At 40.7% G+C, this 12,355-nt stretch overlaps 1 protein-coding gene across 1 annotated transcript in view; it reads left to right on the forward strand.

The window, feature by feature from the left end:
• Positions 1 to 12,355, forward strand: part of LOC119170470 (uncharacterized) — a 110,503-nt gene that overhangs the window by 46,995 nt on the left and 51,153 nt on the right. The window contains exons 9-13 of the mRNA XM_037421645.2: positions 885 to 1,019; positions 1,095 to 1,239; positions 4,074 to 4,189; positions 7,506 to 7,652; positions 11,016 to 11,190. Coding sequence (XP_037277542.2) covers positions 885 to 1,019; positions 1,095 to 1,239; positions 4,074 to 4,189; positions 7,506 to 7,652; positions 11,016 to 11,190 — 718 coding nt within the window. The remainder of the gene's footprint in view (positions 1 to 884; positions 1,020 to 1,094; positions 1,240 to 4,073; positions 4,190 to 7,505; positions 7,653 to 11,015; positions 11,191 to 12,355) is intronic.

A 12,355-nucleotide genomic window follows, 5' to 3' on the forward strand; every position in this document is an offset into this window, starting at 1 on the left:
CAGCAATTGCACAAACAGTCGTGGAGCTTTGTCAGGTAGAGTATAATGTGCCGTATATATACACTCAAAACTCATTGTAACATTTAACAAAGTCACGTTTTATATCAAAATAAGTTTGGAATAAATTTTTACAACAAATTTTCAAATATAACAAACTTATTTTGATATAAAACGTGACTTTGTTAAATGTTACAATGAGTTTTGAGTGTATATATATCTATTGCAACTATATTGCAACACTATATCTATTGCAAGACTATTTTTCATTTACTTTGTTATAAGCGGTATTTCGTTATATGTGGCTTCTTATATTGATCTTTCAGTATAAAGAAAAATTAGGAATAAACTTATTAATTTTTTAAATATACAACCACTTTCACATCATCATCATCAGCCTGGCTATGCCCACTACAGGGCAAAAGCCTCTCCCATGATCTGCGAATCAACCTGGTCTTGTGCTTTCTGCTGCCACAGTATACCTGCGAACTTTTTAATCTCATCGGCCCACCTAACTTTCTGTCTCCCCCTCGTGCGTTTGCCTTCTCTGGAAATCTAGTCTGTGATCATTAATGACTAACGGTTATCTTGCCTTCGTGGTACGCGCCCGGTCCCGGACCATTTCTTCTTCTTCTTGATTTCATTTATGATGTCCTTAACACATGTTTGCTCCCTTGTACACTCCGCTCTCTTCTTGCCTCTTAATGTTGCAGCTCTCATTTTATTTTCCATTGCTCTCTGCATCATCCTCAACTTAAGTTGAATTTTTACATACCCATATGCTTATTACAGTAAATTTTTTTGCTAATTATTTCTGGTTTGTTTACATACTATCCTAGCATCATTTGTATAGTGCCTAAAGTAAATGCTATAATGAATCCTTTCAGAGCCCAGAAGCAGACGGCAAAGGTCGTAAGAACATTCGCAAGCTCATCTCCGACAAGAAGCTTACCGAGGAGACTAAGGCCGCAGCACTGGCAGAAGAGGAGAGGAAGAAACGCATTGCAGAACGGCAGAAGCTGGTAGGCTTTGATGATCCCTGCCTTTGATGAAGTTGGTAACTTTGTCGTCCTTTCTTCCGACGCAATCAATTCCAGTATAATGAAGCCTTGGGCAAAGGACCGACCGAGGCTGACACGAAAGTGAAACAGCTGGTGCTCGAAGTGGATCTGAAGTCCAAAAAACCGCTTGTGGAGGTTGACGAAGCCCTTGTCAGGTCCATGAAACCTCACCAGGTCAAAGGTGAGGGATTATGTCCACTTTCACCACGTCGCTTCCCGACTCATTTTGGTTGTGTAGGGACTCAGGTCAAAACATTGTAAGCGACATTGTGCATTGTGAGTAAAGGCCTCTCGACTTACTACACTGCTGTAAAAAAAAAAAGGGGGGGGGGGGGTAAAGGATTGGTGTGCTTTCCAATAAGAGTATGTACATTTGGCAATACTTGAAGGTTATTGTGTGCATGCCGACCAAAGACTTCAGCAGTGCCACAGTCCAGAATCTGTTTTCCGAGGAGAAGAAGATATCATTCGAGCTTCCCTCCCTCTTTTTGCTGTTTCTTAAAGGGGTATTGACACTTTCTTTCAGAGGCGTGTTTACTCTGCCATGAAAATCTCCTGCATACGGAGATGGCTCTGAGCAGATGTGACGCTCAGCAAATGCTGATAAGATATTTTATTTTGATACATGTGTTAAAGTCAATTTTCTTGCAGCGCACCTCTTACACCACTAATGACTTGACGTCAGGCCGCAGTACTAATCCTGGTGACTTCACAGAGCAGTGTGGCTAGTGTTGATGACGTCGAGCACCAAAACACAAAAAAATGGCAGCTTGCACATCGCCTTCGTGATCGTCTGTTCACACTGTGCAGGTCGTGTGCTTACTGTCATCCAGTGTACCTGTGAAGCGAGCTAGCGGAGTCTAGAATAGTGTACGTTAAATGAGTACAAGTTGTACGTTTATCGGGGGGCAAAGGAATACTTTGATTTCGAAATTGTCATCATGGCGCCAATATATCGTCTAGTGAAGTCTTGCGCCAGTGAAATGGGGTATATAATAAGTTCCAACTGTGTCAGGGGGTAATATTATTGTCGCGATAAGAGACTTGGGGCAGAGGACTATTTAGAGAGAGGCATTTGCGTCTTTTAGTGATCGTAACGCTGACTCGTATTTTAAGCACAGGATAATTGGTGCGTCAGACTGGGACTCGGACGTCATATACAGTAGACTCCTTTTAAATGAAACCTGAAGGGACCAGCAAAATGTGTTTCCTTTAAGGAGTTTGTTTACTGAGAGATAAACAGCAGTATAATATTCAAGTACGAAACCGAACATATTAGTGCCAGTTGTCCCATTTAAGCAGCAATTTCGTTTAAGAGAGTTTCGTTTAATAGGAGTCTACTGTGCCTTCTGGAATGCAGGGTATGTAACATGCAATTATACGTGGGCCAGACAGACACGCCGTTTAGAACTAGATTCAACAACCATTGGACAAAGGTACGTTCCACGCCAGGCCTTCCGCTTTCAAAACACAGCACATTGAAAGATCACACCTTTGATGACATCAGGGTCTCACTATCCGAAAACAAGTTTCGAACAATCAGAGAGCGGGAACAGTGGGGATGTTACTTTATCTACAAATTCAGCTTGATAAAAAAAACGGAATAAATGAACGCCCAGGCACCCTGTCATCGTTGCAATCACTAAAAGACGCAAACGCCTCTCTCTAATCAGTCCTGTACCCCTAGTCTCCCATTGCGACAGTAATACTACCTCCTGACATAGCTGTAAGTGTATGCACCTGACTATATAGAATTGGTTTGCCGCTTCAAGCATAGCCGGCACGCACAGATAAGTGGTCCCGCATGTCGTACAGTCTTTTTCTATCTTTTTTTTTTAAACACACCTTTCCTTTTTCTTCAACGACAGGAGCCAATGCATGTAATGAATATCGATGGCGGTGCCACATTACGGGCCTTTTCATATCTTCTGGCGCCGACGACATGCACTCAAAACACTTAAGTTTCCCCCCACCTATTCGCCGTAAGCTTCAAAGATGGACAGGCCGCCCGCGGATCGCACCAGAAGATGCAATACTAAACGCGGGTCGTCACACTGTCTACTTCGGGAAAGGGTGGATGCGTGGGGTGTATTGTTGTCAATGGTGACATGGCTCGTTTACTACTGCAATGTTCACGTTCGCCTTACTCTCTTGAGATACACTCCTTCCTAATCCTTCTGTGTTTTTCTTCTTTTTTTCCTTAATTCTTTATTTTTTTCCCTTATTACTTTTCTCCCCTTTTCTTTTTTGTTCATCTTTCCCTTCTGTCCCCTACCCTCCTGTTTCAACAAGCTATAAGAAGACATGGAAGATCTGTAAATATTATTAGGCGTTGAAAAAGACGGGGCTGCTGTCCAAACGTCGGCTAAATAAACAGTTATGCGAAAGTGCATCTATTTTTATACTTATACTTTGCGGTAAACAATGTTACTCTTCAACGTATAATCCTTATATATATATATATATATGTGTGTGTGCGTGCGTGTGTGTGTCATAACCTTATAGATAGCAATTTAGGGCTTTTTTTATGGCTGTCACCAAAATGACACGTGGAAAACTTTTATTTCAAAATTTACTATTACAACTGTGGTGGTAAAAAGACATTACTGTCTTACCTGCTAAAATGAAGGTTGCAGATGCGATGGTCGCATATCAGTGAAGGCGAGATGCTACAGGCTATGCGATGCCAGTGCACGTCTAAGAACAGCAGATGGTGGAAATATCCAGAGCCCACCACTACCGTGTCGCTCATTTTCATATTGTGGTTTTGGGATGTAAAACACCAGATATCATCACACCTTACTGTCTTACACTTATCTTCTTTTCTCATCTTACTGTGTTTATGCCACTTCTGAAAAGGCACAAAAGGTTCTTTTGGGTTCGTCACTGAGCCAAGTGAAATAGTATTTGATGCCGTGTATGCATATCTTGAAGTTGTGTGCTGCTGTGTGCTCTTTCTTTACCTTATTCCGAGTTAGTGAGGCATGATATGTAACAGATGGATCTGAAACGCAGGTGTCAAATTTATGTATGATTGTCTGATTGAATCACTGGAGATGCTGAAGAAGGACCCCATAAAAGGATCAGGCTGTATTCTGGCCCATTGCATGGGTCTGGGGAAAACATTTCAGGTACGAAACATCTCTCCTATCCGAGAAGCTGAACTCAAAGAGAAAGTTCTGCGCATGACTGTTTCTTTCTTTTTTAGGTTGTAGACTTTTTGTACAACTTAAGTTAGCAAGGTGTTTTCTTTAGACTAATTTGTATAGAATGTCAGAATTCTAGCATGAGATTGTCAGTTTTACAAACCCCGGTAACCTCAAAGCTTCATCGTCGTACAACTGTGGTAAGAGAGTGCACATGGCATTGTCACGCTGAGCAAACAGCCTTTTGTTTCAACCAACATTTGCACACAGCTTGGGCATTGCCCTCCTGTGAATTAGAGTTCGAATGTGACACCATGTATGCTTTTATTTCCTATTGTCTAAAAAAGTCTACGCGAATTGTGTATGTTTGTGCATGAATTGTGCAATGTTTACTTCTGTGTGGGTTTATGCAAATATTCGAGCACTTTGGAATGAATGTTACAGTAATCGAATTCGCTTTGATTTGAATTTGTTACAAGAAAGTTCGAAGTAATGAATACGTGTATATTAGTCTGCATATAACCCCCTCTGTAAAGGTGGTTTCAATGCAGTGGATGGGTGCTTTATTGTGAGTACACTTATACAGCGAAAATTCACGCTGCCACGAAGCTACTTCAAGGTTAAACATCGGTTCATCATTTCTTAAGTATAAAGGCTTGTTATTCTGGCTTATATGTTTTAAGTATAGGAAACATAACATGTTTTACAGGTTATCACTTGCATTCTACTGAAAGTCAAATCCTGCTACGTATCATTCTAAGTTGCTTCAACTTCTTCTTCTTCAAAAAAAAAAAAAAGGAGACATTTGCTGCTGCTTCTTTTCAATAAAAAAAATATTGTGCTGGTTAGTTACTGCATGACTAATGTTCTCATTCTTATTTATAATATATGATATATGCTACTCAAATTTGATTTAAAGTTATTCAATCATATCACTAGTGTTTGCTTTGAACTTTAGGGGAGATGCTACTGAAGTTTTTTTTCCAAAATTGTGTATTTTTTGCTTTTACTTACTTTCACAAGTTTAGTTTCTCTACTTTCGTCACACACACAAAAAAAAATCTAGATTGTGATTAAGCACGAAGTAGGTTAAAATCAATTTTAAAGAATGCATGGTTGCTTTTAAAAACCAAAAAGAACTCATTGTGTAGTTTTCTCCTGAAAATTGGCGCCTGGGTTCTTGCCATTGCATTTAGCATGAGTCTTTCACCAAAGTCACACGCTAAAAATAACCATTTTTCCCAGGCTATCATGATAAAATAAATCATTAAATGAAAGCATATATTTGCCATGTAGGTAAGCCTTTATTTCTACGTTTGAAGTGTGTTTTTCTCAAGTTGCAATTCAGGGCAAATTCTCGAGTTTGAACGCTTTTGGTACTTCTGATGGGCAGATAGGAATGAAATTTTTCTTACATACACCGTAAAGGGGCCCTACAACACATTTCAAAGTACACGTGGAATGGCTTCACGAAAGGAGCTTATTGCCTCGCGAATTGACCACCGCAAAAATTTTTAGAATCCATCCACTATGAGCAGAGTTGCAGATATTTGTCGCGTGCTGTAATTGCTTTCTTTCTGCTATGCTGTCGTTGCGACGAAAGCGCTGGAAGCTAAGCAAGGAGGGATGGTACTGGGTTAGAATGTACGTCACTTGCGCCTTGTGAACTACAACAGTCTTTTTTTCCCCTTCGAATGCGAGGCTTTTCAGTGTGATTGCGTGCTCGCGGATAGGCACGTGGCGGCCTGCCACAACTGCGGCAGTATCTCCCAGGTGTGCCATGCTCAGAAAAGCCAATGGTGTGATAGATACTTGGCACAACAATTTTGGATTATATGTAGCATATTTGTTTGAGCGTATGTAGGTTGAGAGAAGAGAAAGGGATTTTTAGCTGACCGAGGTTTTATTTTAAATTCCAGGCTGCGATTTGCGCTATAATATTGTCACGCGGTTGTGAAGCTCACGAAGGCAGCAGACTGTATGTCGAAGATAGAACTGTTTATTTGGCCAAACTTGTGGCCGGTGAAAGGAAAGTCAGATTTCAGCAACACACTGTCTCTGATAGCGGCGAACAGAGCGTCGGCTGTCGATCAACTGACAAGCGGTCAAGCGCGTCGGCATTTATACATGTGCCGTCGAATATTGCTGTGCTATTGCTAGCGGCCACGTAGGTTCCAGAATAATCTTTAATGTTCATGTCGTTCATGTAATCTTAACAAAAATATCTATTACAGTCCTAAAGCTTCACGAAAACTGCAGGTGCGGTTTGTGCTTAGAATTATTTACAGTGTAACGGGGCGATAATGAAACTTTTGGCTCGCGTGTTCTTGGGAGTCTCAATCGGTCGCATTTTCTGACCGTGTCAAAAACTGTTGCAAGGGCCTTTTAACATATTGGAGTGCAATTATCTCTTTTAAGACCTTATTCACTTATACAGTTATTATGAACTCAAAGTAAGCATTTAGTATGGGCTGAGCATTTTCTTATATCAAAAGACTTCTCATATCAAAATTTTGCTTGCTCATTAAAATGTCTTATACAGAGCTTCTTGTCAGTTATTTTCATTTTAAAATTAATGTGAAGCAATAAGCCATTAATGACTCACAACTATGTAAGTTTAGTTGTAGAAAAAGTGTCCAAGAAAAGCTTTATTTTTCATTTTGTGATGGTAAAAAACGAAAACTTTTACTTGTAACATACTATAAAACTGATCGCATAAAAACTGTCAACAGCAACAACTAAACTTCATTGCCTTAGGCTACAGATTAAAGAAGCTGTTTTTTTCAGTAGCATCTCCGCTTAAAATGCACTATTTGCACAAGCTTACTCCTTTGTATGCGGTATTAACTAAAAGCGATATTATCAGTAACTGACGATTCCTTTGCGTGTTGATGAGTACACTCATGTGTCAGAATGGACACTTTGCAAAAAGACTGCTAGGCGGCTTTCCTGTAAAGTTGTTTTCCAACCAAAACATCTTGTTCACGGACTACTTTTCTTGCTCATTGTGCTTTTGTCTTTCCCCCTTTTCTCACTAACGACAAATGCCTGAGGCTACGTGCACAGCGGGACAACTCCATAGTAGTTGCTGGGGGGGGGGGGGGGGGGAACGTTTTGTTGTAGTTTAGTGCCTTCACTGGAATCGGGAGAGGTATAAACACAATTGGCGAGACAGGCAGTCTGTGAAAGAGAGTTTTTGGGTGGAAAACAGTTTTACAGGAAAGCCGCCTTGCAGATTTTTGCAAAGTGTTCATTGTAACGAAAAGAGCGAGTCTGTTCACTGATCACTGTTAATGTGCAGGTGATCTCTTTCCTTCACACTGTGATGACGCACAAAGTGTCGGGGCCCTTGCTTCGCACGGCCTTGGTCGTGTGCCCATACAACACTGTGCTGAACTGGGCAAACGAATTTGAGCAGTGGTTGGACGGAAACGATCTTGGCATGAAGGTGAGTGGTTTCGAAGTCTCTTTTTATTGTATTTTAGTGGAGGCTATGCGTGATAAACACTGCTTTTTTTTGTAGCATGTGGCGCCTACTTATATTAAGAGTTGCCCTGTGTTGCTTGCAGCAGGCGCAGTCTTGCGGGGTCTGTTACGTGAACATAATTGAAATCCGAGGTCTGATTTTCGCAGTGCAGTCGAATTCATAATTGTTCAGCGAACTGGGAGCGCGGGAGGAACACACACATCAAGCAAAGAGAAGGCACACAGCACAAGCGCTCACTAACAGCTGGTTTATTCTCACGTTATTAGGGCATATAAGCACACTAGGGTGCGCATGTCAACAAGAATAAAACGATAGTGTGAGCAGCATGCGTGGCGTTCATTCGAAGCACTTGTCTAAGAATTATCTATATACAGCCGAATCTCATTAGTTCGAACACTCTTAATTCAAACTTCCGGTTAATTTGAACTCACGATGAGGTCTCGACAAAGCTATGCGTATTCCAATAGGCGAAAACACCAGGTAATTCGAATGCGCAAGCACTTGCGACGGTTAATTCAAACATACCGCGCTCCGAAAATGCTCTCAGCATCCCGCCCAATCCCGCAGCGGCACCTGCGACATCTCAGCGCTGCGCGTGAAAGAAATGAAAAGAAAAGAAAAGGCTGCGGTGGAATGTTTGCTCTCTCTCTCAAATGCCGATCTGCGACACGCCCGTGTCACGCTTCTTCCTTTTCTGTCCCTGCCACGTAAAGACCCTTCTCTTTCCAATGCCACCCACGAACAGAGAGAGGAAAATAAAGAAAACAAAGAAGCCAGTCTGTGCTGTTACTGAAAGGCCTATTGTGGCATGTTGTGGCATGTTGTGGCAGCAGCGAGTTGAGCGTCGTGGTGAAATTTTATGAGACAAAAAGTTATCGCTTCTTGCATTTACGGCTTCTTGTAGGCATGGTGTTGTTGTATGTCGGCGATCGTTGGTGCAGAGAATGGCGTCAGAAAAGCTGACTGTGTGAAAGCTGACCGCAAGTCTTCATGGTGTCTCCCATTGCTTTTTTTTTTTTTCTGTTACTGCCATTTTGGCAGTGAAGAAACGCCTGGAAAGTGAGCGACCTCGCTCGCAGCCTTTCACAAACTGCTTGGGCTAAACTACAGCTAGGCAGGCGCGTACTTATCTCTCAGATGTTCTAGAATGCCGCTAACTTTTTTTTTACTTCATATGTACCATATTTTTACCGTGATTGTGCCGGAATTGTTCGTTGTATAAGTAGGAGGCCTTTAATATTGTTTGGTATATGTGGAGTTTTGTGGATGCAGTTTCAAGGGGTAGTATAGGGTAGTATATGAAATATAGTAGTTATAACCAATACGTAGATCATTAAAGTGGGTTAAACTGTATAATAGCAAGTTGACATGCACAGACAAGTGGTTTTTGGGCATTTATTATATAACCTAGGATAGTGATTAGTATGTGTTAGGGATTATCAACACATATCATGGGACATGAAAACACATAATCAAGGGATTATGTGTTTTCATGTGCTGATATCAAATATGGACTGTCTTTTGGTGCACAATGCCATTACTTCTGAAATGATTTTTGAGCACTTTATTTGAAAATCTTTGTTAGGCAGGCTACACAGATATTGCTGAATTAAATGTCATTGGATTTTGTTTGTCATTGAATGCAACGGGGGTAATTTTCTGGTTCTAGCATTCTTAGAACAAAAGTTATGAAGTTTAAAAGTTCTCATTTCAATGACATAAAAAAGTAGCTACATTATTTCATTTTTTCTCAATAAGGAAGTTCTCGAAATAACATTTGGTTTCCTATTGCAGTTCCTAAACACTCGTCCTTTCAGCAGGTCAGAAATGATATAATTGATCGTGCCAGTGCTGAGAAGGCTTCTTAGAAACCTTTTAGTTGTAAATTGGAATCTCGATACAGTTCTGCAGAATGCATTTTTCGGCCTAATGTGTTTTTTTTCTTTTTGCTCCCGGATGTTACTCCAGGCCAATCTCTCTGGTTGATACGATTTTCGCATAATGCATTTCATCTTGCAATTACTGTGAAACATTTATCAATGAGATTTCACTGTGTATAACATCGCTGTGTAATTTACATCGTAGTAGATGTTCCGGTGGGAGGCCATTCTAACTAGTGACTTCATGAGAGCGGCTTGTTGGGCTTAAATTTCCGGCACCAACTCATCATAGTTCATAAGTTGTGACAGTGTGTGCTTGGCCACGCAATATGCTTTATTGGTAAGAATAAATTGGTTCCCCCTAAAAAGAAAAAAAAAACAGAGACTACGCACTGCAAGGTACAGGAAATTTTATATTGCCAATGTGGCCTAAATATCAGAAGAGCAGACTTAAGCAAATATTCTAGCACTTCGAATGTTGAAACGGATATCGACGTATTCAAATTCGCTTCAGTTATTATTTAAATTATTGGAAATTTCAAAATACTTGAAATGAACTAATAAGTGTATATTAATCTGCATGTTACACCCTTGTATAGGGGGTTTCACGGCATTGGCAGGATGCCAAATCGGGACTACATCTTTCCAGAAAAAATCTGCACTGCCGCGAAGCCCTATTCAAGGTCAAGTGAACATGTTACCCTCATATTTGGTTCTTCCTATCTTAAGTTGAAAAGCTTGTTATGCTGGCTTATATGCTTCAAAAAGTATAAAACATAACATATGTTGCAGGTTATCACTTGCATTTTACCGAAAGTCAAATCCTGCTGCTGTTCAAAGTTGCTTCCGCTTCCTTTGAACTAATGAGAATGACATTTGCACATGCCTTGTTTCAGTTGAAAAAAAATTATGCAGGTTGGTCATAGCAAATATGCAAGCTTTTCTTTATAACATGTGATATATACTATTCGAATCACATCACTGTTTGCTTTGAACCTAAAATTTACTATTCGCACAAGCCTACAAAAAAGCTTCAAAATTCATGAAGCCACACTGATTTGCAATTGCCTGGGTGTCATCGTGAAAATCAAAAATGAAACTTTGAGCTTCGTTTAGGGAATCTTGATTGTAAAGCTAATGAGAGTAGGTTTTCAAAGAACAATTTGGCAGTCTAAACTGACAGCTTTTCTTTTCGGTGTCCCTTTACACAAAATATCTTTTGCCAATAGTTCTACAGTGTAGTAGTAGTAGTATTAGTAGTAGTAGTAGTAGTAGTAGTAGTAGTAGTAGTAGTAGTAGTAGTAGTAGTTTCAATAGTTGTGGGAGGAGAAAGGACATCTATTCTTTTTTTTTTCTCTTTGTTTATGTAGCCTTCGTAGACAGAAACTGTGAATAGATCCTTGGGAACTCCTTTCCTGGAAAACGCGTGTCTTTGCATCTGCAGATATACGAGACGTCTTCCATCAGAGTTAATAGCGTCAGGTTGGAGGTTCTGGATAGATGGCAGAAGAAAGGTGGTGTGGCCATCATCGGTTACGACATGTTTCGTCGACTTGTAAACATGAGGGGCAAAGGCAAGAAACTTCAGGAGGGCTTCAGAAGGGTGCTGCTTGATCCAGGTGAGTGCTCGTAGTGGTTGCCTTTGTGTTTTTTCTTCATAAATGATGTATACTATTAGGTCGGACGACAGTGGAATGCAGTAACATTGACGCAAATGCATCGTTGCAGTATGCTGGGCAGAGCAGTTGGTAATATTAAAACACGTGTAAGCCCCTCTGTGCTTCTTGTGTGCTTACAAGAGTGCCTTTCTTCCTATCGAGCCTTTCCAAGCTGCCTAAAAGAGCAGCTTTTTTTTTTTAGCTTCTGATCATTTGTATTGCTCATGAAATCAACATCTGTTTATTTTATTTTTTTGAAGTTGATGCGTCATTCTTGGGCATTGTTTGGCATCGGCCTCCACATTTCAGCTGGGTTGATGTTCATTGATTGAGAAATCTCGGCACTTATGTCCTTCACAACGTACTGAGGCTTATTATTAACACCAGTTGGAAAGATCATCACAAGGTGACAGTTAAAAATAAAGCAGGGTTTTTTGGGCATTCGCCCTGAAATGGCTCGGAGAAGCCGTCGTCATCATCATCATTATATCTGGAGAGGTCTTCTGCGTGCTGCATTTTCAAGAGCAGCTTGCTGTGTCTGATTATTATAATGATGAATTCTAGCTCAACCGTTTGAAATGGGCTGCTGGTAGCTTTTGACCAGCCCGTTCATTATGCAGCTCACACAGTGTGACACCTGATGTGATTATGCACATCTATCACACAATGTTTCATCGGTTAACCTGCCGATCCTTGCCTGACGTGAATGTGCAGGGTCTCTTTCCAAAGCATTTTCAAGCACAGGCATGGCTCTGCGGCAAAATACTAGACTGCCTGGCAGGATACTTGGGTTGAATTCCGGATCGGACCCTGATCTTTATGTATGTGATTTTTATTAAGGTCACGTGAATTTTTGTGTGGAACACTGTGTTTTTCACGGCAGCATCTGATGAGGCACTCAAGGCTTTCGTATTATTAATAAATGCAATGTAACATATGACTTGAAACAGTGGCAGTCATAATGGTATGTACCATATTCCGTTTTTTATGGAGTGTTAATAAAACAGTCATGGGCATCCGTTGATGTGCAAGTTTGAGTCAGCAGTGCAGGAACACTAGCTTATGTAGTTAAATGAGAGCAGGGCTGCAAGACTATGGGCAGTCGACTTGTGTCGACTCAACTTTA

Source organism: Rhipicephalus microplus, chromosome 2, assembly GCF_043290135.1.
Source record: "Rhipicephalus microplus isolate Deutch F79 chromosome 2, USDA_Rmic, whole genome shotgun sequence".
Classification (NCBI taxonomy): domain Eukaryota; kingdom Metazoa; phylum Arthropoda; class Arachnida; order Ixodida; family Ixodidae; genus Rhipicephalus; species Rhipicephalus microplus.